Here is a 27725-nt window from a genome sequence, read left to right as displayed (position 1 = left end):
TGCCTCTTACAAGAAGGAAAAGAAGAGCACCAAAAGGGGATCGAGGAGCATGCAGTCCATAACCTTTAAAGTAGGGGACACATTGTATGGAACCAGCGACTCTGCACAGCTGAAGAGACTGAAGAAGAGCCACTTCTTGTCTTTTCCAGTTGAAACGGTTTTAACCTCTGAACAGAGTGGCTCTGATGTGAAGTAAAGAGGCTACATTTCATAAAGGCTAAACACCCTGCCTCAATACCTTGGTATGTGGGCAGGTCTCTCCTTTTAATGTACAGTTCACTCTTCGTACTTCAAGCAAAGTATGTTCAGAAGGCGGCCTGATGAGGGTAATTGAGAAAATATGCTGATTTGCAAACCTGAGCAGAAAGGAAAGGAAGAACATAAGCCAGGTTTGACCAAAATGTCCACACCTGGCAGGACATGTGCAGTACTGTTCCTTCAAAATACTGTAGCCTATCGATCCAGAGTTTCTCACATGATTAAAATGATTCCTTTCAGCATCCAAATCAGCAACCCAGGGAAGGAATGGCAAAAAAATAGTGACTTTTTATTGAATTAGAATATTTTTAGCTAATGCAACGTTATTCTTTCTTGGACAGTGCTATGAGAGTCTTTGTAAGACGATTGTTCCATGATGAAAGGGTACTCCTGTCGGGTGAAATGCTGAAGTGGATTGTCCTGATCTGAAGAGAAAGAGTTAAACAGTCATCATCCTGTGTGAAAACCATGCTGTCTTACTCAAGATGTGTAAGGAGGTTCCTTACGAATATACACTGTGCCGGGTCTTCAAAAGGTTTACTAACAACAACGATGACTAGTTATGTTCCCTTCTGGGAGCTTTGAGTAAACGTAATCGCTTTTAAGTGTTTCAGTTTGAAATGTGTGTTCCGTTCTGCACAATTAAAAGTGTATTACAGAAGAGATCATCCACAAGAAGGATTTTGTTTCCTAAACGAGGTCCTTGACCATGAAAGGGGACCTCCAGCATATACTGAAAGCTAGATTGCATCACATACCATGTATTATTTCTTTATTTTTCCATTTATACCTTGCATGATGATTGCAATCCTTCCAAGTGGTTCTGTTGCTCTGCTATTAAGTTATATTTATGTAGTTTCTCTCTATTGATAAACACTTGATTACAGTTTCTAAGATAAAACTTAGAAGATAGAGCTTGGAACCCAAAGAAAAGCGTGGTTTGGACAGCCCCATTTGATAGGCCCTTCTCTGCAACATTAACCAGTTTAAAACACAAGCTCTTCCCCAGTAATAATAATAATCATAATATGCGTAAATACTTGAGCATTCAGTATAATTTTTTTATTGCTTATTTTTAAAAAGCATCTTTGCCTCTTCAGAAAATACTGCAGCTTGCCTATATGTAAGTTGCTTCATGTCTTTCACTACTGATTTTAGTGTATTTCTTTGGTGCTATATTTCTTTCTAAATTACCTGTAAAATGGTACTAAACATTTAATTACAGAGTATAAAGGATGAATTTAAGGCTGTATGCCGTGAGAAGGGAAAAGCTATGGAATATAGTACTAAAAGGGGTTTTATTTTCTGATGCACCTTTTAAAGTACGTATGCCATTGGTACTGTACTGAAAACTTGCCATTCTAATGCTGTTAAATATATGACTTATTGTTCATATTTAAAATAGTGTGGTGTTGTTTGAGATCGCAGCAAAATGATGCTTTATTTATCCCTTTGCAGGATAGTCGTGTAAAAAGATTGCCTGTTGCTAGTCTTTTAAATGTGGAAATACACTGTAAATAATAACATTGTGCTGAATAATGTATAATAAACATGTCAACTTTTAAGAACATTAGTATTTTTTTCTAGGACTTCCTAAATCCGACGTGTTGCATTAAATTAAAAGGTGCAAATGTAGTCAGACTGGCGACAATAGGCTACAGTGAATATTATTAATGAAGGTAAACTACAGATCTACAGTAAATGAATTAACAAGGACTTTATACACCAGACAGCGAACGGTAATGATATGTCTGCGTGCTATTTCCTCATATTGCTCTCGTTCAAACGGTACAGTATGCTGGTATATGCTTGTACAAATCCCTTGTCACTCTGCATCGTTGTGTACTGTATGGGAGTGCCAGGATGGAAGGCGGAGCTCCGACTTCATAAGCAGCAGTAAGAACCACAGTTTCCGTGGAGTACCGAGAGACGGGTCAAAAGAACAGAGTCCATTCTTGTGCATGGCATTGGAAATATAAAACCTGAGTTGCCGGTGAGGAAGCTCAACATCGAGTAAGTGAGTTGACATTGAAATATTTTAGTCCTGGACTGAGTTACTTTATATTTTCATAATTGAAATGTATACCAATGAAAAATGTCAAACGTACTTTTTATTCGTGTTACATGGTTATATGTATTTTCTCATTCGTAATAACATTTCTGTGCTGTTATTTGAATATTCATTTGCATGTAAAATGACGGTGCTTAAGTCAGGTACTGTGTGCTGCCTAATGCGGCGGTTTATGGCTTCAACTAGCCACTTTGTAAAGACACGATAATTGAGGAATATTACGGTATATACAAGCGACGACTAATGCTCTAAACACTCACATATGATGTTAACATTCGACGTTGAATTAAATTGAAACTACGACACAGAAGCAGACACGAGTTTACAGCTGTGCGTTCTGCAGGTAAATGGGATTCTGTTCCTAATGTATTGCTGCATGTCACCTTAGCAATCTGTGGATTGCTTTAACAAAATAAAAATACATCTATAGTTTCAAATATAAGAATATCCATTATTGAAAGTGCATTTACAAGTGAATTCAGGCATACTGTGCATCCCACTGTTCACAGGTGAACCTCTTTAAAATAACAGTACTGTGCACATCAAAGAAGTTATTTTGGAAATAAGCCATAGTCATACTTTGTAGTGCAACTATATAAAGTGATTTCTGTGAACGCAGGTGCAGCTGCCATATTGGCATGATGCAATGAACATTAGAAGTAATGTACTGTAGATGAAAGCGAAGTTCCTGTTAAATCAATGTAGCTGCTGTAACCCTATGCTGAGTTCTATAAACCATTTCCATGCTTGTCCTCATTCAGCTGCTGGCTGCTTTAGTCATCCCAGAGGGTTGGCCCTGCCCTGGAGCAGGGAAGAGGCTGAAGCATGAAGGCAGTGGCCGCTGTGGGATGCAGTCTTTTATTTACTGTGGTCGACGTGACACTCACCACGCTCCTGTACATCCGTGGAGTCCATATAGAGCGCTTCTTCGATGTGTATGGATCAGTGGTGGATCTGTGGGCCGCCTCCCTCGTCAGGTCTTCCTTGCTGATGGGTGCTGCTATTGGGGTTTCCAAAAACACCACTGAGGGTCCCAAGCGGGTGAAGGACTTGGAGACTTTTACAATTGTCATGTGCCTGCTAACAGGCATGTACTCTGTGATCAAGCTGCTGCTGTATTCTGAAGTCATGGAGTCGCTGAGTGATCCGTGGTTCCTGTGCCTGGTTGCATGGACTTGTATCTCCGCCCTTGCCACTTTCCTTACATGGAAGCTGCTTTCTTTAGTACAGCCGGTGAGGGAAACAACCTTAGGCATTAACTCAGAGGCTGCCAGCCCAGAGGAGACGGAAAGCCTGCTGGATTCAGAGGAGGACAGCAGCAAAGGGGCCAAAAAAGACACTGCATCTCCAGCAACAATAGGCAGGCTCTTGTCATACTCAAAACATGATGCTGCCTTGCTGGGACTAGCATTTCTGTTTCTCATCGTTGCTGCTGTAGGTGAGTTAGACCCTTATAAATATGATATGCATTACTTAAGCACATTTATATAGCTTGCAGCTTGTGTTTAGTTTACTGTTGTATACCACAGAAAATAAGAAAGTTAAAGATCTTTAGAAAATACAATACAAATATTATGCATTTTCCCATGACATTTTTACCTGAATAGTGCATAGTGCCACCTGGTGGCATAATATTGAAACTGCATCTTTTTCAAATGTTTGCTGTGCTTTAACTGGGGAAAAGTACATTTCCCTGAACTCCCCCACCCTATAACGGTACAGTAAAACATACTCTGTACTTCTTTTTTTTTTAAATTGCTAGGCGAAACCTTTATCCCCTATTACACTGGACTGGCAGTCGATGCAATCGTTATTCAGAAGGACATGGAAGCCTTCTCCAAATCCATGATTATTATTTCAGTGTTTGCCATTGTAAGGTATGTCATTTTCACTTGAATGCCCTATTCTTGTACAAGTTCAGTGAGTATAGGGCTCTAATAAAGTGCTGTAAGTAAAATGTTCATGTGTGTGTGTATTTAGTAGCCTTTGACAGCTGGCATTGATTTGATTTAACAGAAGAGCTTACATACAGGGCTGTACTGTCTATGTTATCACTGAGATGAGTATGTGTGTCTTCATATTAACCCCTCCTCTCAGTTCGTTTGCGGCAGGGGTTCGAGGTGGGGTGTTTTCTCTTGCTCTCGCCAGGTTAAACGTCCGAATCCGCAACCTGCTCTTCAGATCCCTAGTCCGCCAAGAAATCGGATTCTTTGACGCGAATCATACAGGTTATATCATATACCAACACCCTCCCTTTCTGCTGATTTGTTTAGCCTTAGTTACTCCCTGTTGTGTCCCTGTGTACATGCATGCTTGTATTGAGGTGGATAAGACTTCTACATATACTGTAAATCCAGTGCGTTAAGAAGTATTTATCAGCAGATATTAAGTAAATCCATTCATTAATGTGTTGATTTCAAAACAAGAAAAGCTGCCCTTCCTTCACCTTTACCACCAAGTACCAATCAATGGCAATGGTACGACAGTAAGAATATCAGCACCCTGGATGAGAGGAACATTCACTTCCAGTCAGCTTTTAAAACACTCAATGCGAAAGTGAATTGCCATTAATTGGTACTCGGTTGTAAAGGTGAGGGAAGGACAGCTTTCTTTCAAGTTTGGTTTCTATAGCTGCTCTCATTGATATATTATTATTATTTATTTCTTAGCTGACGCTCTTATCCAGGGCGACTTACAATTGTTACAACATATCACATTATTTCTACATACAATTACCCATTTATACAATCTAGGTAAAGTACGTTGCTCAAGGGTACAGCAGCAGTGTCCCCACTGGGGATTGAACCCACAACCCTCCAGTCAAGAGTCCAGAGCCCTAACCACTACTCCACACTGCTGCCCACTGTTGTGTCAGCAATAAAAGACTGTCGTGGGCAGCAGTGTGGAGCATAGTTGGGATTGTAGGTCAGGTTTGGATACGCATGAGTCTATTCAGTAGCAGCTGAAGTGATTTTCCCCCGGGTTGGTTTTGCAGGGGACATCACCTCTCGCCTGACCTCGGACACGACGATGGTGAGCGACCTGATCTCTCTGAACATGAATATCTGTCTGCGCAGCCTGGTGAAGGGGGTGGGGGTGTGCGTCTTCATGTTCACCCTGTCCTGGAAGCTCTCTCTCATCACCTTCATGGGCTTCCCCTTCGTCATGCTGGTCTCCAAGCTCTACGGCAAATACTATAAGGCAGGTCCCTGCTCTCAAGCGTACTGATTTAAATACTAAACCAACCCATTATCAAAACCGCATGAAGCTTCAAAATAACCTGATGGCTGGGGGGTTTGAATCCCGTTCGAGCTCAAACAAAATAAGAAAAAAATACCACAATGGCCAGTCCGTTTGTGTTTGTCACGGCAGTGATTTCTTTTTTATTTGACTCTGTATTCAGAGGCTTGCCCGGGAGGTCCAGGACGCCCTGGCCAAAGCGAACAACATCGCGGAGGAGACCGTCTCGGCCATGAAGATGGTGCGGAGCTTCGCTAACGAGGAAGCCGAGGCGGGCGTGTACTGGGAGAAGCTGCAGCACATGTACAAGCTGAACAGGAAGCAGGCCCTCGCCTATGCCTGCTACATGTGGTCCAGCAGTGTATGTAGATAATGCTTTAGTAATGACTGACCTGAATTCAATGTGTTATATAAGTAATCAAAATCCAATGGCATACTCTTAACCAGCCTCCATTGTGAATCACTGAATTGTACTTTCATCAGTACTGTCTGTCCAGCGAAAAAAGCATGGTCTATAGGATTGTACTGTATATGCTTTTTAATGAAAATAAATGTGCAACTGTACATTCCCATTTTCGGTTACCTTGTTCCATTGCTTTATATGTAGAGCATGTAATCTAAACACCCCAAGACATTTCTAAAGTATTGTATTGCACAGTGTCTGTGTATTCATTTAGATAGTAAGTTTTGGATGTCTTCTATTCCAGCTAACTGTGCTCGCCCTGCAAGTCAGTATCCTTTACTATGGCGGCCATCTGGTAGTCTCTGGACATCTGACCAGCGGGAACCTCATTTCCTTCATCATCTATGAACTGGAGTTAGGGGACTGCATGGAGGTAAGGCTGGTACAAGCACTTGGCTTGAGTTGCATTATATTACTGAGTCTTTTCGATGTTTAAGAGGCAGGCTGTACAATACCGGTCCTGTGATTATATAGGAGCATTGATTTACAGTTGAATTATAAAAGAGTTCTCTTCCATTTTTTTAAAGACTGGGTGTATCTAGCTGAAATGGATACCACTGGTTGTAACCCTAATTAGTTAGAATAGACTGCTGTTGTTGCGTTATTTGCTGGTTCTCCTGACTCTGCAGTGGGAATCGTGTTACAGAACATTGGTGCGGTGTACACGGGGCTGATGCAGGGAGTCGGAGCTGCCGAGAAGGTCTTTGAGTTTATCGACCGCAAGCCCCAGCTGTCCAGTGACGGGACCCTGGCCCCCGACACTCTCAAAGGGCTTGTCGAATTCAAGAATGTCACTTTCTCCTACCCCACACGCCCCGAGACCCAGGTCTTAAAGGTGACTTGACATGATCGTGCTCAGTAGTTGTTTTTCTCTATGTAAAAATATATATGATGGTGTGATTTAAAGATAACAAAGTTCCACTTTAATGTGTGGTTTAACCCCAAGTCTACCCAAGAACATCAAGTGCAAGTAATTGACGCCCCAAGAAAATCATTTTGCATGTAATGTTCTCCTTTCAAATGATTAATTAAAGGCTGGAGTAAGCGCTTTGAAAACACTTCCAAGGCTTTGATGGCTCAGGGAGAGCTGCTCTGATGCCTTGCGTCCTCTTGCAGGACGTGTCCTTCACTCTTCACCCAGGACAGGTCACGGCTCTGGTGGGCCCTTCAGGAAGTGGGAAGAGCTCCTGTGTGTGTCATTACTGGAGCATTTCTACAGAGCCCAGGCTGGCCAGGTGCTGCTGGATGGAACGCCCATCGAGGAGTATGACCACAGGTACCTGCATACCAAGGTACCTCAAATTATTACAGGGAAGCATAACGCTTTAGCACACGCTTCAGTGCCTTCTTTTGGTTCAATCTTGACTGGGCATTGTAAATACATGAATGTGATGGTGTTCCACTGGTTTGTCCAGGTCTCTCTCGTGGGCCAGGAGCCAGTGCTGTTTGCCCGCTCTGTGCAGGAGAACATTGCGTATGGCCTGACTGATTGCTCTCTGGAGGAGATCGTTCAGGCTTCAATGAAGGCCAACGCCCACGGGTTTATCACGGAGCTGCCAGATGGATACAGCACAGGTAGGGAAGGAAGGGAGGGAGGAAGGAAGGAAGGAAGGACTCTCATTCGCTTCCAGGATGCTGTGAAGCACCAACCAGGAACAAGCAGGCAGGAGATTTCTTTAATAAGATTGTGAATCATGAAGAGGTGTGGCGCTCACTAACAACTGGCATGGTGCGTCGTCAAAAAACAGATACATTCACAAAATAAAGGCTGACCGCACTCTCACAGGACAAAGTCCAAAAATCATTGCAGCTTTCGAAAACGTAATAATCACATTTCAACCAGTAGGTCTTCATCAGATTGAGTAAAATTATCATAGGAGTCAGTTAGAGTAACAATGTATCAGTTAGTTACATAGTAATTAGATTAATTCAATTAGTCAAGTCACATAATTCGAGGATTATGCCGTTATTGATCATACATTGCCCAATTAATAATCAAATTAAAAACATCTTTATATTAATTAAAAGCAGATGCAGTGACGAAAGCCAGTTTGTTTTCTGTTAGTCAATTAAAATCACAATTAGAGCACAGTTCTATTCTAGTGAGATTTTTGCCTCAGTGGTTTGTGTGTTTTACTTGCTGGTTGGTTTACAGATGCCGGTGAGAAAGGCGCGCAGCTCTCCGGTGGTCAGAAGCAGCGCGTGGCGATCGCTCGCGCTCTCGTACGAAGCCCCCACGTCCTCATACTGGATGAAGCCACCAGTGCACTAGATGCTGAAAGCGAACATATTGTGAGTCTGAAGTTCTTATCATTGCTACAGCTACAACAATAATGCATTGTCTTTGATTTCAAAGTGGGTGACACAGGAGGAAGTGTTGTTTTATATCAATAGGTTTTGCTTTAGTTACATCTTTATTTCTCTCTCTCTGCTCCTAGGTTCAGCAAGCTCTGAATGGTATCATGCAGGACCGCTCGGTGCTGGTTATAGCACATCGCCTGAGCACTGTGGAAAAAGCCCACAATATCATTGTAATAGACAAGGGCGAGGTGTTGGAGCAGGGGACGCACAGAGACTTAATGCAGAAGGAAGGTCTGTATTCCAAGCTGGTGAAGAGACAGATCCTGGGGATAGAGACTGGGACTGAGACCATGAACCGGGTTACAAGCAACCCCCCGAACACACTTCGAAAACAGAGAGAGTCAAAAAGGAAGAGCACTGAGTCAGGTGAAGAGTTCCACGTCTGAATCAGTCCAGATTGGGTCCTCCATTGTCAAGCTTCACTGTAGAGTTGTCATATTTATTTATTGCGTTTAACCAGGATTTGTTTCACTTTGGAAAAGGCTGCCTTATCTCTAAAGTGGGGGATGTCAGGTTAGAATTGGACCGTAATTAGGGTACCATTTTATTAGTTTTTAAGATTGAACTGAAGTGCTTTGGAGAAAAATCCAAGCCGGTGATAATTAAAGTGTCTGTGCATTTAAGAGGTCCCCTCCCGGACACCAGCAAAACAAGACTGTTATCAAAATAGAGGGATTAAAGCAGAAAGGGTCATTATTGAATGTGCTGGAAACTCACTCCAAGAGAAAATTCACAAACAAAACAGAAACACGTTTCAGAAGCGGGAGAGCATCAGTTCTAAGCTGAGTTTACATACATAGTTTAGAGTTCAGTCAGGGGTGTCACCCACCATCCTGTTAGTTCATTATTAAATAGAATAAAACCCCACAAAGTCTGGCTGACAGTTATATTAATGACATTTCCCACCACGAACTTTATAATAGTCAATCAAGACCCTTTAAATCTGTTCACCCCAGTTTCAGTATTGGGGTAACATATGGGTCACAGGGCCGAACAGAAGAAAGATAAAGCTGAAGAGTCATTTCGTCAGAACGGACAGTTCTGGACAGTCAAAATGTTCCTCCCTCCTTTCCTAAAAGCTGTTCTGCTTATGTGGCCGAACGATCCGGTCCAATTGATGAACAGATCCAAAAACCTGTTCCTGTTCAACACGAATAAGCAGGACGGGCCGAGGGCACAGAGTCTGTTCAACCCAGATGGCACCATTCTCTCTTCAGATCCTGTCTTTAAAAGACAAAGCAATAGATACTGTAATCAAGGGCAGTTTGATTCCCAGTGAAATTACTGTAGTCGATTTAGTTAAGGGAAATCCAATGAAAATGCTACATAAAAACAACAGACCCAGATATGAACAAATGTAATGCTTCAACATGAATAACGGATATGCAAATGAGATACACAGCATAAAGTATGTCCAGACCAAGCTGTATCACAATTGAGTAAGCACTTTTCTACACAGTATGTGAAATGTAAGTGTGACGTACAGACATGCATACACCACTTGGTGGTGCTATAACCCTGTTGTTGCTGCCGTGAGCTGTGCATTTGGGTGTACAGCTGGCTCTTCTAGTCTGGGTTTTGTTTCAGCCCTGTTCTACATTGTTTAATTGAAGCAATCACTCCAGACCCTGAAGTAGTTCATTATATCATTGCATCTGTTAAACCTGGAGTGGAATAGCCGTCGTGACTGGAGACTTCTAATTTATACAATAACCTGAGCTTATCATAAATCTCTGATAGTCAAGCATTACGTGTGGAACTGGAGGATCTTTGAACGAGTGTCTGTTACTAAAGGTGTTTATCTATTTATTTTATGTGCCTAGTAATACATATAAAGTTGTAAATTAAAGTCTGCTTATGTAAAAGTTTATATTTTATATAAACAACAAACGTACAAAGAAATAAATAAAAAATTAAAAAATGCACAGAAAATCCAGCTAAACAAATGACATCATCGAACTGTGAAAGGAATCCTTTTTTTGTATGACGTCGGGCCGCTCCTTCCTCCTGATTTGACACTTCGGGGACAAGCAGCACTTCCGGTTTGGAGCAGTCAGTTTCGGTGAGACGCTCGAACCTCAAACGGGGATTAAATAATATAACACCGCGGCTGCAGAGATGTCGGTGAACGGTAACAAATTCAGCTCTTTGACCCTAGTGCAGTTAAACGAGCTGCTGGACGACGATGAAAAACTGAGTAACATGATCCAGGAGATGGACGAGGTAAGAATATCCGTTTTATTTGAGGGAACAACAAATATTATTAACACAGCGGGAAGGTGGAGAGAAGGCCTGGGTGGGCTGATTGAATTTCAGCGCTCCATACTGTGTACCGAGAAAAAGTTTACACGGGACAACGGAGACATCTCCGAATTTATTTAAACGGGACAGTTATTTTAAAAACGAATCACTTAATTCCTGACACACTTTGGTTTCGTAATTCTAACACGTATTCGTTGTTACTGTGTTATTTTACAGTATTGATGGATTACAGCTGTACAAAAATCTTGCCGCTTTCATTTCCGTGTCTGTCTTTACAGTCGTTGTTGTTGTTATTATAAAATTATTTATTAATCGAACCAGGCGAGTCTACCTGTCCCAAGGTGACGAAAGGGGAACTCAAGACTGGGTTAAACCAGTTCACTCCTGTTGTGCGTCCAGATATCACACATTCAGTTCGCAAACAATACCTGCTTCAGGTAAACCTGTGAAACGCCTTGTACCTCATGCAACGTTGTTTTTTTGTCGTATATTTTAACACGTTTGCTTTTTTTTCTTGGTGAACTGAAGCCCTTTAAGCAACAAAGCAAGGATGGCTAATGCGATGAGAATGTGAAAATTAAACCATCTGTTTTCATTATTGAATCGATGTATCATGATGTCAAGACCTGATGCCAACATTGACTAAGAGGGTGCAGTTTCAAAGACTCGCACAACAGGATAGTTTAGAATGAAAATTATATTTTTAAAAACAACCTTACTTTTTTTAAAATTTAATTTATTCATTTAATGGGTTTTACTTTTGGAAGCAAAAAAACGGAGCTATTTTTGCAAAATTTTCTTTTAAGATTGTGTTTCAGATACCACAGTTCCATGAGATTGATTGTTTTGGTATATAGGCAAGTAAACGAAACTGTGTTATAATGATGGAAACTGTTGCAAAGGGAATATTGAAGTCTTTAGTGGGCACACTTAAAAGCCTTACTTGATGTACTGTGCAGTACTGTTTTTGGCATGTTTAGAAGTGCATGGCTTTTCAGCTTCATGGCCAAACCACAGAAGGGCTCTTGAATCGGAACACATATGATTAGTGACCAGCTTTGGTAATCCACACTTTTTTTGCTCTTTCACAACGTTTCCAGCATAGTTTTAACAAAAAAAAAGCTAGCACAGTTAGTTAGTGTATAGATATCAATGTTAATCATGTCGGACAGTCATCTGAAACCAAGATGTTTTGTTCTGCTCACCTCCCAGACTTTTCATGAAGTGGAAATGACTTTAATTTACTGTAGCCCCCCTGTATGGTGAGAGGGGTCAGTGCATGGCTTTCATTTGAAAAGCCAGCAGGTAAAAAGCAGGGAGAAATTCTGAATTAATGGGATGGCATTCACTTTCAAACACCTTTGAATTTCAAAACATGATCGCTGTCAAGGCATTTATGGTTTACAGTACTGCAGCTAGTTGCTACAGTACTTCCAATTATTACAGATGAGACATACACATTGCTGTTGAAAGAATGAGACGTGTAGATGTACCAGTATTTTCCAATCAGAAAATCTACTAAAGAACTGTATAACAGAAACAAATACTCCAGTACTGTATATTAACTACAGGAGAGATGGTAAGGATTTAGGGAGCTCTCTTGACAATATAAATTACTTTGATGTACTACTTATTGCATTCTAGTAAAGTGGGTCTTTTATGACCTTAAGAAAAAAAAAGACTCTGACAGCTGAGTGAGAAATGCTGGAAGGAAAGAAGGGTCTGTGGTTCGGTGGCTCAGTGCTGTAAACAGCAGCTCAGTATGTGTACCCAACAGCATTCAACCATTACTCATAGTCGTGCATTCGTGCTTCACAAAGTCCAGGTACTGTCAATCAGGTGAGGGTCATTGGGGTGGATTACTCTAATTTACGATTCAAAGTGAAACAAGTGAAGCGGCAGCTGCTTGGGTTTGTGTTGTTTTCTGCTTTTTCTTAGACTCTGCGGAGAACAGCAATCCACACAAACCCCAGCAGCTGTTTCTTCACATGTTTCACTGGGAATGGTAAATCAGCACAATCAACACCAATTACCCTCGCCTGTGGAGAGCTTCGTAATCATCTTGTGCTGCAAAATCATGCATCACATATATTGTTTATTATAATATATCATCTTTTATGAAGGCGAGGGGGAGTTTCATTTTCTAGAATATAGAAAATGAACACCGGAATAGTAAATAGTGCTGTGTTTGCCCCCTGTGTAATGCTGTGTAATTAAACTCCTTCTCCTTATCTGGGAATGTAGTGTTTCAGGCATCTTTTCCTAGCCTGGAGCACGTTCTGACAGCTGCCAGAGAGCACAGTACAGGATTAAGGTTATTTTTTGTAGCTATAAAGGACCGTTTTCATTGATCGCTTGGCAGCAGTACTCGTTCTGATTTAAATATGTGCTATTTTAGTTATCTTGTAATAATCCTCATGCAGTTTCAACAAAACAGACTTTTTATTGATTTATTTATTTTTTTATATCAAATAACTCAGAAGTTAAAGCTTTGTTCTAGGAGCTTTGTTCTATTGTGTAGACAGGATTAGGATTTGACCCAAGTCCCAAGTGTTTCTGAAGCTGTGTTTTTTTGTTTTTCTTCTTTTGTTTGCATAAAAAGGATACTCCGGAAGTGTTTGTTTTTAAAATGCAAAATAAAAGAAAAAGTCCCAATAAAAAAATAGCCTACTGTGTTTCTGAAGCTGTGGTTTTTGCTTCTGCTTTTTTGATATTGTATCTGACTGAATTAACTTCCTCTCAATACTGTTGACTATAATAACTCCTATATACATGCCGCAGTTTTGTTTTAACACCAGACCATATCTGTTTATGCACTTTCTTTTTTTAATCAAGTGTCTGAGAGAGTAAGTTGTGGTGAGCTGGGGTCCCACTCTGAGGATATTGTGTTCTGGAGAATGTGTGGTTTTATCCTATGGTAGTCTACATTAGTACTGGAGTTAAACAAAACCCTTAACAAAGTTTAACCTGTTATTCCTAATCTTTCTAATTCCGTATTATACACTTTTGTTTAATTTCATAAACTTTTCTGTTTTCATGGTTCTTGCAGTAGTCTACTGTATCTGTTACATTGTATATAAAGGTAGGGGTAGGCAAATAGGTAAAATATTTAACAAAAGATAAACAACTTGAGTGCTGCCAACCATATTCTGGATGTGACTTTAAGGTGTACATTTATTTTAGACATTTACCGTATTCCTATGAATTTAAGACACACTTTTTAAACCATTTTTTGCTTCTCAAAGGTACATTTGAGTACAGTAGTGATGAATGTGTATTCAAATCGGCAATAAAAGACATGACTACCCAAAACCAAAATGTTACTGCCCGAATACACAAGCAGCAACGTGACTTACTGCCGAGAAAAGATGAACAATGACGTCACTGCCCGAATACACAAGCTTACAGAGACTAGGGGGTAAACTATGCATCAGCAACTGCTGCTGCTGCTGCAGTCACTTACAGTAGGACCTCGGTTTTATGTCTCATCCGAAGGACAGATAATATATGAGCAAGAGTCTAGTGTCCACATCTTGCTTTGATCCCGTTTCCCATCAGAAAGGAAAGCTGCAGACCGTATAACCCTACACTACAGTGAATTAGTTGGGGAAACCTTATGTAGATTAAGTTTACTGCAGTAGGTTATTTACACTTTCTCCGCAGTCTTTGATATGCACATTGTGAAACCTGTTGTTTACAGTCATTGACCTGAAGGTCGTCTTTGGTTTGTAGTAAAAATTCAATGCTTTAGCGCGCTTTACTGGTTCTGTTTTTAGGTACCAAAGCTGGCATTTAGTGGTGCGAGTGTGGAATCGTGAATTACAGACACCGTGCAGTGCAGCTTCATAATTAGCCAGAAACAAACACTGTGGGCGGGCGGGCATCTGGTGAGTGCTGCTCCTCTGTCTTTAACCACAGGCCTTGCCGCTGGTGTGGGACTGTCTTGTTTGCCAGCTTGTTTTTATGCTTTGGGAACTCCCAGACGGCAGAAAGGTCATCCTGACAAGTTTTATTAAAGTTGCCGGTAGAGTGCCTCATAGTTTCTTGAGCTGGTTAAAACAAGTCAGATGAAGGTTTCTGTATTATGTACGGATTACTAATATATTCAGTAACGTCAGACTATGAGACTTCCCATTGTATTTCTTATTTTTATTTTTTTAAACCAACCCAAATCTTACAGTTTTCCAAACGTGTAGGCAGCATGATTCATGTCAAGTTTTGGCATCCTTCAAAATCCAGATCCATGGCCACCACAAACTAACGTGGGACTTAATGGCACAGTTTCACAAATTGGCAAAACATGACAGAATTTAAAATAAGTAGTACTGTACGGTTAAAATGTAAAAAGCATATCCCGCACAGGAATGGGGATATAGTGCAGGCGCCTTTAGGGTTGTGTTGAATTTTGAGATATTAATTGTCAGTTTATTGAGACTCTCATATGACAATCTTACACTTTTTTTTTTTTTTTTGCACGTATGGACAAGCGGATCTACTGATAGATCATTCTGAAAGCCCTGTTCCTTTATGTAAAGCCGAGTCAGGATGTTTGTTGCTTATAGCCACAGTGGAATCTGTCTATTTAAAAAAAAACTTCAGCATTAGTAATGTGTGCTTTTAAGAAGACCTTGGGGCCTTTAACATAAATGCTGCCAAATTTACAAGGCTCGCCAGTTTTTCCACTTGAACATTTTTAAGTGATCCCTATTATTACCACACACATTTGAATGAGAGTACAGATGGATTTGATTACATTGAGTACTTAGTAGTTTAAAGTAAGGTAACTGAACAGAGATCCTATGGTGTTTGGTTCCTGGTATGTTAAATATATAAATATTTATATCAATCAAAGCTTCAAAAAGAAACGTGCTAATTTCTGATACTGTTACAAAAAAAAAAAAGGTATTTCTTATCTCAGACTAACTTATAGTCTCACATACTGTATATAAAATGTGTTTTGTGTTATTTATAAAAATGCTAAATCAATGGACAAGTCTTTCTACTGTGTTTTTGGATAACATGTCCATTCTTTTTTTTTACATTTAACAGCTACCAGTTCTGTAACAAAAATGGAATACTTTGAAACACATGTGCTAAAAATGTATAGTACATGCAGTAAAGGATTTTGTCCAAGCCCGAGTAATCGCTACTGAAGTATATAATTTTCTGAAACGTGCCACTTCAGATGTAATTTTAAAGCATATGATTACGCACAAGAAAGTGAACGTGGTTAAAGATGTTATGCTTCACATACAGTATAGAACAGCAGAAATATATCCTTTTGAATACTGTATCTTTCCAGGTCCTACTGTGTGGGCTGGTCCTGTTTATACCTACAGTGCAGGGAACGAAAGGTGTGTTTACAGAACAGGTGTCTGCACAGTATGTGCTTGTAGGTATACAAGAGCCCATTCATAGAGGGGAATCCGATCCCTGCTTAGACTCTTGGCATTGTCTTCAGTACTGTACAGACATTACTTGCTCTACTGGGTTTCTGAGCAGAAGGAAACTCGGTTCATGTGCTGTATGGGACACTTTGTTTCTGTTCACAAATGTTTAAAATAAATAAGCAGAAATAAAATATCTGGTGTTTAGTCAGAACGACAGCTGTTCTGGTTTAACATGCGAAGCACGTTGTCTGACACAAACAAGAAATGTGCATTCTCTGTCTGTTTTTGCAGGTGCAGAATGTGAAGCTGACGAAAGAAATGACCCTAGCAAGTAATCGCAGCTTAGCAGAACAAAACCTCCTACATCAGCCCAAACTAGACTGTCTGAAAGTGCAGGTAACAAAGAAATACTGTCAACTGCAGGAGCTGTTTGAGAAGTATCAGATGAGGAAAACGACACTAGGTAATTATTGTCATCTGTGACCTCAAGGCATGATGTGGGGTTTACATTCGAAGTGTGCAGCAAAGCTTCATTTGGATACTTTGAATTTCAGTGTAATTTTTGGGGATCAAAGTAACTTTTTGTGGCTTTTTTTACTTTGTTGCTTCAGTGTAGGTTTTGACTTCATTAAATATGTTTGTGAACCTTCTAACTTCATTGTTTGTTGCCCCTGCCCCAGCATGCACTGTGTCGTACACACTTTGCTATGTATGTACATACCCCTGCTTAGCAGGTTGGTTAGATTAAAGGGGTATTTAAGTAACATTTACATATTACAAATTATTTGGTTAAGGCATGTGCGGGCAATATCACTGACAACCTTTCTAATCACATGGAATTTATTTAAACTTTAGAAAGCCCAACATGCTTCCCAATTGCCTTGTGGGCATCTGCTGTTTGCAATGGGAGGCGGTTTTCAAATACTGTACTGGTTTAGCGGGTTTACACAGCTGTTTACTATAGTCAGCTTGAGTGAGCTCACTCAGCAGGTGAGTTTGCTGATCACAGGGTGAATCACAGTCCATTTTGCCTAAAAAAAAAAGTTGTGTGTGTATCTCAATAATGCAACATTCAGCTTGACGCCATACTTAATACTTTTAGATGTGTCGCGCATTAGAGAATAGTAAAACAATATAACAAGACCTTGTTTTTCTCCATGGATATTAAGATACTAAGTTAAAGTAAGTTATTGCTTTTATGTAAATATCTGTTAACGTCTATATGTATATGTTTCGTATTGAAATTGTGTTACTATAGTTTTCTGTATTTTGGAAGACTTCGATATCAATATCAAAACACGTGCACGATATCGATATACAATTTTTATATCTTTGCCCACACCTAATATATTATATATATATATATATGTATATATATATATATATATATATATATATATATATATATATATATATATTATTAGTACTGTGCAAAAGTTTTAGGCAGGTGTGAAAAAATGCTGTAAAGTAAGAATGCTTTCAAAAATAGACATATTAATAGATTATATTTATCAATTAACTAAATGCAAAGTGAGTGAACAGAAGAAAAATCTAAATCAAATCCATGTTTGGTGTGACCACCCTTTGCCTTCAAAACAGCATCAATTCTTCTAGGTACACTTGCACAAAGTCAGGGATTTTGTAGGCATATAGTCAGGTGTATGATTAAACAATTATACCAAACAGGTGCTAATGATCATCAATTCATTATGTAGGTTGAAACACAATCATTAACTGAAACAGAAACAGCTGTGTAGGAGGAAAAAAACTGGGTGAGGAACAGCCAAACTCAGCTAACAAGGTGAGGTTGCTGAAGACAGTTTACTGTCAAAAGTCATACACCATGGCAAGACTGAGCACAGCAACAAGACACAAGGTAGTTATACTGCATCAGCAAGGTCTCTCCCAGGCAGAAATTTCAAGGCAGACAGGGGTTTCCAGATGTGCTGTCCAAGCTCTTTTGAAGAAGCACAAAGAAACGGGCAACGTTGAGGACCGTAGACGCAGTGGTCGGCCAAGGAAACTTGCTGCAGCAGATGAAAGACACATCATGCTTACTTCCCTTCGCAATCGGAAGATGTCCAGCAGTGCCATCAGCTCAGAATTGGCAGAAAACAGTGGGACCCTGGTACACCCATCTACTGTCCGGAGAAGTCTGGTCAGAAGTGGCCTTCATGGAAGACTTGCGGCCAAAAAGCCATACCTCCGACGTGGAAACAAGGCCAAGCGACTCAACTATGCACGAAAACACAGGAACTGAGGTGCAGAAAAATGGCAGCAGGTGCTCTGGACTGATGAGTCAAAATTTGAAATATTTGGCTGTAGCAGAAGGCAGTTTGTTCGCCGAAGGGCTGGAGAGCGGTACACGAATGAGTGTCTGCAGGCAACAGTGAAGCATGGTGGAGGTTCCTTGCAAGTTTGGGACTGCATTTCTGCAAATGGAGTTGGGGATTTGGTCAGAATTAATGGTCTCCTCAATGCTGAGAAGTACAGGCAGATACTTATCCATCATGCAATACCATCAGGGAGGCATCTGATTGGCCCCAAATTTATTCTGCAGAATGACGACCCCAAACATACAGCGAAAGTCATTAAGAACTATCTTCAGCGTAAAGAAGAGCAAGGAGTCCTGGAAGTGATGGTATAACCCCCACAGAGCCCTGATCTCAACATCATCGAGTCTGTCTGGGATTACATGAAGAGAGAGAAGCAACTGAGGCTGCCTAAATCCACAGAACTGTGGTTAGTTCTCCAAGATGTTTGGGCCAACCTACCTGCTGAGTTCCTTCAAAAACTGTGTGCAAGTGTACCTAGAAGAATTGATGCTGTTTTGAAGGCAAAGGGTGGTCACACCAAATATTGATTTGATGTAGATTTTTCTTCTGTTCACTCACTTTGCATTTTGTTAATTGATAAATATAAACTATTAACATGTCTATTTTTGAAAGCATTCTTACTTTACAGTATTTTTTCACACCTGCCTAAAACTTTTGCACAGTACTGTGTGTGTGTGTATATATATATATATATATATATATATATATATATATATATATATATATATATATATATATATATATATATATATATATATATATTATATATATATATATATATATTATAATATTAAAAATATATAATTTCTCCACACGCACACATTTTTACATAGTTCTTTTCAAATTCATATGAACATCTGAACAGTCAAACCTTGGAAAGTAATTGCTTGTGATTATGAAATCCAAGTACTTTTCAACTTAAAGTATTATAATCCAAAATACAGTGAGCACAGCACTGTGTATCCATACAAAAGTAAGGAACCCAATTTTTTCATTCACTGCCCTATTTATGGATATACCCAGAAATCCTAGTCCGCTTATTTCAGCTTTAGACATTTGGCTTAAGTGACCTAGATGAAAATCGTGCCTAGAGGCAAATAGACTATTGTCTGATCTGAGTCATGCTGTATTGGCAGCCTGAATATCTCTGAAATATCTCTATGGCAACTGACATTTCATAAAAATAAAAAAAAACATCCTTACAGTTCTGCACAAGAACAATGGTGATTACAACTATTGCGTTCAGTGCTCTACATGTAGAATCTTTTTTGCTGTGGTCCGTTAGCAGAACAGTATTGCTCTGTGTTCACTGTGTGACAACAGAGACGGTTTTAGAGATTTGAGGAGAAAGGAAATGGTGCCATCGAAGAGCTGGCGTGGTCACCCACTTGAGACCATTTCAGAAAGATTTTAGAATTCTAGTCTGTTGAAGAAGCCAATAGCAGTAAGGGACCGGCAAGTCCATGTGAAATCCAACCTTTATTTATCGATCCTGATTTAAACCGCAGGGATATAGTGAAGGCAAAGTGTAACAGCAGGCAAAATCTTATACCTTGTGTAAATTGTCATCCTTACTACATGTGCAAAAAAACACTTTACATGATCCAGCTTTACCTATTCAATCTTCTGTGGAGGAGTGAGGCGCGTTGAAAAGTGGAAACTTTGTCAATTTGTTTCTAGTTTACAAAGACTGGGTGTTACCATTTATGGCCCTCACTCTTGTCGTACCATAAATGAAGCAGTTGGTTGTGGTGTATACAGTTTTAATTATCATTGTTGCAAGCTCTTTCCCATAAAACCTACTGTTCCTCCAACACACCCACAGTAAAGTAGGATTACAGTTGGCTACTTAACACAATCAGGTATTGGTTTGTTCCTTTTATCATTTTAAAGGTCATTCACTATAACTGTTTCTATGTCGGTCTTCCTGAATCAACATTTACTAATCCTTTCAGAACTATGATGCAGTGTGAACTTTTAGATATTGCCTACATAAATCGGTCTTATTTTCCCCTGTTTTCTCCCACCCGGAGAAATCCTTTACATGTTTTTCAAGCTCTTACTTTGTGTTTGAAGAAATTTGTGCCTTGAAACTTGTTTGTTTTCATGCTTGCAAATGAGCTGCATGACACGTGTTCTCAATCTTAAAATTGAGTTCCACCACACTATTGCAACAGCCCCTCTCCTGCTGCACGGTTCAAACTCACTCGGATCCCCTCTATTAATTGGCTCTTGTATACCTACAGGCACATACTGTGCAGACAACACTGATAGATGATACCTCTTTTTTTTATTGTGTTCAGGGTATTGAAGCCGTCAGGCAACACTTACTGTTTCCTTATTTAGATCTGTGATTGTTTGATTGAACTTTTTATAGATCACCAGTCCAGCAGGGGCTCCATCGACACACTCCTGGCTCTCCTGCAAGCAGAAGGAGCGAAAATTGAAGAAGAAACAGAGGTGAGGTGCAGTCTCTGCCTACGCTGTGGAAAATGGAAAAGTGGAAATGTAACCTGAATTGCAAGTTATTTAGAGGGAACTGTTGGATTAATGAGGGAAAGATTGACATTTATGAAATGTCTGCTGTTGGATTATAAAACCAGTAGTGCAGATCACCATTAAATAGTTGAGAAAAAAAAAAAAAAGTATAGACTACAAAACAATTGGGCCATTTACAGTATTCGGTTGCTTACTCTTTATTTATAGCCTTCTTTGACATTAACATTTTACTAATGCTGCCAGCATTAGCATGTGACACAGTGTTTTTATTGTTCATTGTATTTTACATTGTTGGTGCATATGGACAAACCCAATAGAACCCTAATCTGTTTCTACCAGGTTTTGCCTTGTTAGATTGCAACATATTTCTATTGACATGTAACACTGTTTCACAATGCTGAATAAATGCAGTAATGCAGGAAGTACTTTCTTTATGACACATAACGTATTCATGATCTTGAGTGAATTGCTGTGGCTTGAAAAGGGTGCTCAATATTGAAACAGCCCCCCTCTAGCTTTTTCTTTGACACATCAGTTCTCTTCTAGGAGACACTTAATCAACAGTCACGTTTCAGAAACACATGTAAAAATAAGTATGTAAAAATAAGCCCCTGTCCCAGAAAAATAATGGTCTTTTATTAATAAAATTAAATAAATAAATAAATAAATAAAAAGCTGATGTCTTACTTGCATCTTAAATTGTATATGACCAAAAAACGTATTGAATTCTTTGTTTCTTTGTTTAGAACATGGCTGAAACGTTTCTCGAAGGGGAATCGTCTTTGGACTCGTTCATTGATGAGTATCAGAGCAAGCGGAAACTGGCTCACCTGCGGCGGGTGAAAATCGACAAGCTCCGGGAGATGGTGCTGAAGGGACACCGGCTGCCCCAGGCTCCAGCGCAGGCTCCCCTGGCTACAGAAGCAACCCCAGCCCCCCAGGCGCCCCCTTCATTCTCCTCCGACAGCAACGTTCCTCCTGTCCCCATGCCAAGACGGGCTCCGCCTGCACCTCCAGCCATGGGCACCACCCAGCCCACTCCTTTCAGTGCTGCAATGCAATCAGGGCCAGCTCCTCTGCCATACCCAGCCACTCCGTACCCTCCTATACCTCCTCGAGTTGGCAACCCACTCCCAAACCAGCCTATGGCAGGCTACCCCAACCTGTTTCTGCATCAGTACCCACCAGCACTCCCCCAAAGACCCCCACCTCGCCTCGCCCCGCAGCCCGGCTTTATCATGCAGTGAACAGGTACTGTAGTTAAGTGCAAATGTCTGGATGGTCGAAACACATGTAAAATACATACATATGCATTGGAAAGCTGTTTGATAGGATTCACATACTGTATGCTTGTAAATGCCTGGATATTTGGTAAAAGAAACATAACAAAAACCCACTTCAGTTTTATATAATTAGTTAAGGTATGTTTTGGTTGTATTTATCGCTTTTGTAGAGAATTCAAACTGCTCTGTGAGTCCTGATTCACTCCAGGCTGTTTAGTCATACAGATAGTTTTATATATATTTTTCCCATTATTGGAAACATAGCTGTGGTAGCGCATTTTAAATACATTACAAGTTTAAGTTTTCCCTATTTTAAGTCTTTTTTTTCATATAATAGTAATCTTAATTTTATCCTGTTTACAACATTTTAGAATTGTTATTTACATTTCATGAGTGATCACAAAATAGGACACGCTGTACAATAACCCTGGATATTCCTGATTGAACAGCACTGTACTCTGGGGTACACTTTAGAGAGTAGGCTAAGAATCCGTCTAGAAAGTTCAACAATAACGTGCGTTGAAGGGATTTACAATACACTGTGCTATAACACCTGTGCTGAAGTTCAAACTGCAGCTAAAGTGAACCCAAACATTTTGAATAATCAGGTTAAAAGCGTAAACCGGCTACCAAAGATGTTTTTGTGATCTTTCTTTCTTTCTTTTTTTTTTTAGGTTGCTGGTGTTTTTTTTTTTTTATTTTGTATTATTGAGTATTTAAAAAAACAAAACAAAACAAAAAAAACTGAGAAACTGGATTATTTCAGGATTTGCTTGGTAGATTTTTTTTAGAATGAATGTGATAAATCCTTAATAAATCCTTCACTGCATATATTTGACAGAAGTTGCTATTATGCCTCCCCTCCCCTCCCACGATATGCACGAAGGCTCCACATCAGACCAGTTTTTATAACTACTCTTTGTTGCACCTTTTTATACACATACAGATATAAAGTCATTTGCATTTAAGCTGGTGGTCAAAAATGTTCAGGGAATATCAGTTTAAAGAAGCATTAACCTGTATAAATGTTTCTGGAACTTGCACATTTAAAACCATATATGCACGTGACTTTAACGCGCCTTAGTAGCACTGCTTGTGATGGGTGGACTACAACCGAAAACTGGCTGGCATCAGTAGGCACCTCATTGGGCACTGTTACCTTTCGTTCTAGTCTTCCTAAGAGACTGTGTTTTGTAATACAGTATAGCAGGGTGTAGTAGGAATGGGATGTGGAAATGCAGGAGATGTATTACCATTACTAGTTCAAAGGAGAAGCCATTTATTTTCAGAATCTGTCTGCCCTGTTTTTGGTTTCTGAAACACAAAACATAAAAAAAAAAGCAATCGGTACTCATTTATCAGTAATAGACATGTGAGCTGTTTGCCTATTTTAGTTGCATATAGTAATGTTGTAATGCATTAGTTAGTTCAGTGGTCAGTGGTACACTATCTCAGGAAAGATTTTAGACCAAATAGAACATGCCACCTGCTTTGGTTTTGTCAAAGGAAAGGAAAACCCTTTTTTTGTGACCCAAGTCTGAGAAATCATCTGCTATCCTTTTGGTTTTTACTAATTATTTAAAAACTTGGGGATTAAGAGAATAAAGAAAAGCACAGCATCATAGCTTTTAATTTTGGTGGTTGATAAAACGCCATTGGAAGTGTCCTGTTGCCCTTGAACACTTTGCCATGATGTTGCTTCAGGTTTTGTTTCCTGAACTCCAGTGTTCATGTGCACACCCCATCAGCCAGCCCCATCATTTCCTTTTGAAGATCAGCGAGGCAGAGCGGGCTATTTACTGTAACACTTGCAGAGTTACCATCCTAACTGTGGCAGTGAATTGAAAGGTCTTTGCAGAGTGTAAATAGCCTTGTGTTGCACCCTTTTTTTTATCTAACACGGTAATGTAACTGAATATCTGATGTAAGTGTTGCTTTCAGAATTCAGTGAGAGGTATCGGATACAAGTGCCACAATATAAACCATCAAGTGGTTTGCTATTCTGCTCTCTCTCTACTGTTAAAGCCATCCTTTATGCTCCTAGCCTGGTCACTTGTGTGTTAGAAACTGGTTTAAATATACACTACAGTACGATGGTCTAATGTATAGCGCTGTTTCCAATTTAGGACTTTTGTACCAGCCTACATATCAACTGCATATCTGATTTAAAAATATATATATATATATATATATATATATATATATATATATATATATATATATATATATATATATATATATATATAAATAAAAAAAAGGAAATATGTAGATTCTCTGTAAAAACTGCAAAAATGTGAGTTTGTACTCCTACTTTGTCAAACTGTCAATATATATGTGTGTGTGTGTGTATATATAGTCTGGTTTTTGAAATTATATTTAAGTTTTAATCTAGCTACTCCTTTCCTAACAATTTTCATTATTAAAATAAAAATAGCTGTGATGAAAAAAATACATATATGCTATACATTTTGTTCATTGAGGTGCTGAGGTTTTTTCCTGAACTAAATTGCCATAGTAAAACTTAAGGACTAATTTGCTGTATACCCATTCAACAGCACTTTGTGCCTAAACAAAGAAGTTAAGTAACCAGAAAATTGGTCAAAGTGTGTACTTTCAGGGTGTACAAGCTCCACCTAGCCTTTTGTAGTTCCTGATGGTGTTTTTTTTTTTTTTTTTTTTTTTTATATATAAAGTGTTGCTTGTGTGTGTTTTTTTTTATTGATAAATTCAGTGGCTCTGCTGCTAAGCCAAGCTTGGAAAGCCCTGTTTACCTTCAGAATTGAGCGTGTATTAACATAACTGATTTGCATCACCATCGTTTGCATGCTGCAGTGAGTGAGCATGCAGATACCTGAAATCTAGTTTCATGCAGGTGTGGGAAGCCAGCTTCACCCGAAACCTTGATTCTGAACTTCTTATACAATATGAAACCTACCTTATGTCAGCAATAGTGCTAAGAAGCATGGTATCGCCTTTTTTTTTTAGCATGCATGTGGTGTAGATGGAAACGTAGCTTTTGATACACATGCAGCTGCCCATCCTGTCCAGCCTAGCATGTAGCATTTAATCCAGATACGTCTCGGGTCAAACTAGAAAGCACTCGCCTTGCCAGTTTAAAGTGGTTGCCAAACCACCTTTGTAAAATAAACTGGTACTATTGAGAGAGATTGTATCTTCATCCTTTTATTTGAATCTTGTTCAACAGTAGGTGGATCTTGAACTCCCTGTGATATGTGAGCCTCAGTAAGCACTATACTCTCAGAAATTGCTGTTTTTATAATGTAAAAAGTAGCTCCTTGTACACTCCTAATGTAAAATAAAATGTATTGTAATAATACTGTTCTGTATGACTAATGAAGGTTGTAGTGGTGGACTGCATAAGTTACCACTGACTATTTTAAGTCTAATAAATCAAATGTTTGTATATCTGTTTCTTGCTTCTTATGGTATTCCTGTAAATATTAACAATGCATTGTATCTATTACTTTGTTTGTTTTGGACTGTGAGGCTGTGTAGGTACAATACAAGCACTTTGTCTATGTTGTACACTTCATTTCAGTGCTTGAAAGAAAAGTCACTTCCCTCTGCCAGGTATGAGTCACCAAGACAGTTCCACTTGAAAAGCTTTGCTTTTACATAATACACCCCCCTTTTAATGACTGCCCTAGATGACAACTATAGCGTGAAAGTGTTATCCACCTGACTCATTCCATAGCTGCTTCTGTGATTCGCTAGATTGTTTTAAACCGCTTTTATCAGCTGGCCTGTATTTGATGTGATAATCATTAAAGCAGGGTCAAATTCAGTGATTTATTTGTATTGATTTCGATAGGTGCTGCATGTCAGCTCGGCTCATTCCGTAATGGCGATGGGAATTCAATTTTCACCTGATGCAAAATGTGACCTAATGAAATGTATTTTATTAAAACACAAAGTACGGAGATAAATGGTGTGCAAAAAATAAATAAAGAAGATCAATGGGATGTACATATTTTGACAGCTGAGACGGATTGCAGTTTCACAGTGCTGTGCTGCTCAGCAGTTGTTTCTAGGGGTAACCAGAGCACCAGTAAAAAGAATGACAGAAAGGGGGTGGGCTTTGTTCAGTTTTAAATGATCTCCCGGCAGTGGGTTTCAGCTGTAGGTTTTGTTCTGTTTTAAATGATGTCCTGGCAGAGGGTTTCAGCTGTAGGTTTTGTTCTGTTTTAAATGATGTCCCGGCAGAGGGTTTCAGCTGTAGGTTTTGTTCTGTTTTAAATGATGTCCTGGCAGAGGGTTTCAGCTGTAGTTCTTGTTCTGTTTTAAATGATGTCCCGGCAGAGGGTTTCAGCTGTAGGTTTTGTTCTGTTTTAAATGATGTCCTGGCAGAGGGTTTCAGCTGTAGTTCTTGTTCTGTTTTAAATGATCTCCCGGCAGAGGGTTTCAGCTGTAGGTTTTGTTCTGTTTTAAATGATCTCCCGGCAGAGGGTTTCAGCTGTAGGTTTTGTTCTGTTTTAAATGTCCTGGCAGAGGGTTTCAGCTGTAGGTTTTGTTCTGTTTTAAATGATCTCCCGGCAGAGGGTTTCAGCTGTAGTGCCGCACTTGGAAAAACCCACATCAGGGAACTTTTCAAGAAGTGCTGACTCATCCAACATCATGACAAAATCGAATGCTCAGTTTCACATATTGGTTTGTTTAGCCACACTTGAGAAACAGTCATGCTTTTTCTAGATACTCAAGTGCCATTACTTTTTTTTTTTTATGTTGCAGAAGGTGCCACCTGGTGGTTAAACATTTAATCCACACGCTGAATTCTGTCATGGTCTTATTTTTAAAAGTCTTTCATGTGGCAAACATTATATAATCTATTTGGCATTTGATTTTATTTTGAGTAAAACTGAATACAGAAACCTACATGCATACCAATTTGAAAGAAATGTGAACAGCTTTTCCCATAGCCAGGTCTAACCATTTTTCATCCAGCATCGTCATTACTTGTAACCATGGTTACTGTTACTCATAGCACCACACAACAACATTTTAAACTTTGATAAGAAGCTCAGTAAAGGAAAGCAAGTACAACAGGACCTCCCCCAGGCTCCTCGCAATTAATTCAGTTACATGTGGGGACAAGATAAGGACATTCTGTCTCTCTGGATTGTTGAGTTTCTTGGAACCATAAAGATGTTTTTGTTTTAAAGTGACATCATTTAGTTAAGGTTTTAACCAGACTGAAGGTTTTGAGCACAGTGACCTACTTACAAACACAGAATTGGGCTTGGGGGGTTTGGATCTGTGGTTAAGTCAGCTGTGCGAGGTTTCCCCAAAGTGAATGAGTGGTGTTTTAATGTTTCACTGTTTATGCAGAGTGTATAGAAAGTGATGTTCCCATTGAAATATTTTGCTTGTGTATATGGGGAGGGTGGTACAGTACTCTTGTGGCTGGAGTGTTTCTCTGGCTGTCTTTTCTGAGCAAAAAACATGACAAGCAATGGTACCGGACATACACTCAGCAAACCCGTGCAGAAATGGGATCTGCAGTGCAGGTTAGGAAATCGATTCACTACTATTTGTTCAACGGCC

The 27725-nt window shown here is 39.5% G+C and overlaps 2 protein-coding genes across 3 annotated transcripts; both read left to right on the top strand.

Annotated features, from left to right (window-relative positions):
* The first annotated feature begins 2160 nt into the window (after positions 1 to 2160).
* On the top strand, positions 2161 to 10184 carry LOC117427652 (ABC-type oligopeptide transporter ABCB9). Its single transcript, XM_059033045.1, is given in 13 exon segments — positions 2161 to 2271; positions 3091 to 3767; positions 4092 to 4206; positions 4427 to 4557; positions 5325 to 5530; positions 5733 to 5930; positions 6277 to 6405; positions 6679 to 6867; positions 7149 to 7220; positions 7223 to 7324; positions 7448 to 7607; positions 8188 to 8324; positions 8471 to 10184. Coding segments are annotated over 12 exon segments (2361 nt in total). The 5' UTR covers positions 2161 to 2271; positions 3091 to 3154; the 3' UTR covers positions 8780 to 10184.
* Positions 10185 to 10209: 25 nt separating this feature from the next.
* LOC117427023 (vacuolar protein sorting-associated protein 37B-like) lies at positions 10210 to 25587 on the top strand. Of its 2 annotated transcripts, XM_059033054.1 has the most exons (5): positions 10210 to 10616; positions 16337 to 16508; positions 20759 to 20841; positions 21627 to 22131; positions 22838 to 25587. In XM_059033054.1, exons 1-4 carry the CDS (start codon positions 10512 to 10514, stop codon positions 22125 to 22127), a joined length of 861 nt encoding a protein of 286 aa, XP_058889037.1. In that variant the 5' UTR covers positions 10210 to 10511; the 3' UTR covers positions 22128 to 22131; positions 22838 to 25587. The 2 variants fall into 2 exon arrangements, with proteins under 2 accessions (XP_058889037.1, XP_058889036.1); XM_059033053.1 differs by having other exon boundaries at positions 21627 to 25587.
* Positions 25588 to 27725: the final 2138 nt, after the last annotated feature.

This window comes from Acipenser ruthenus, chromosome 11 (assembly GCF_902713425.1).
Source record: "Acipenser ruthenus chromosome 11, fAciRut3.2 maternal haplotype, whole genome shotgun sequence".
Classification (NCBI taxonomy): domain Eukaryota; kingdom Metazoa; phylum Chordata; class Actinopteri; order Acipenseriformes; family Acipenseridae; genus Acipenser; species Acipenser ruthenus.
Note: the sequence above shows the minus strand (reverse complement) of the source record. Positions and strands in the feature narration are given on the sequence as shown.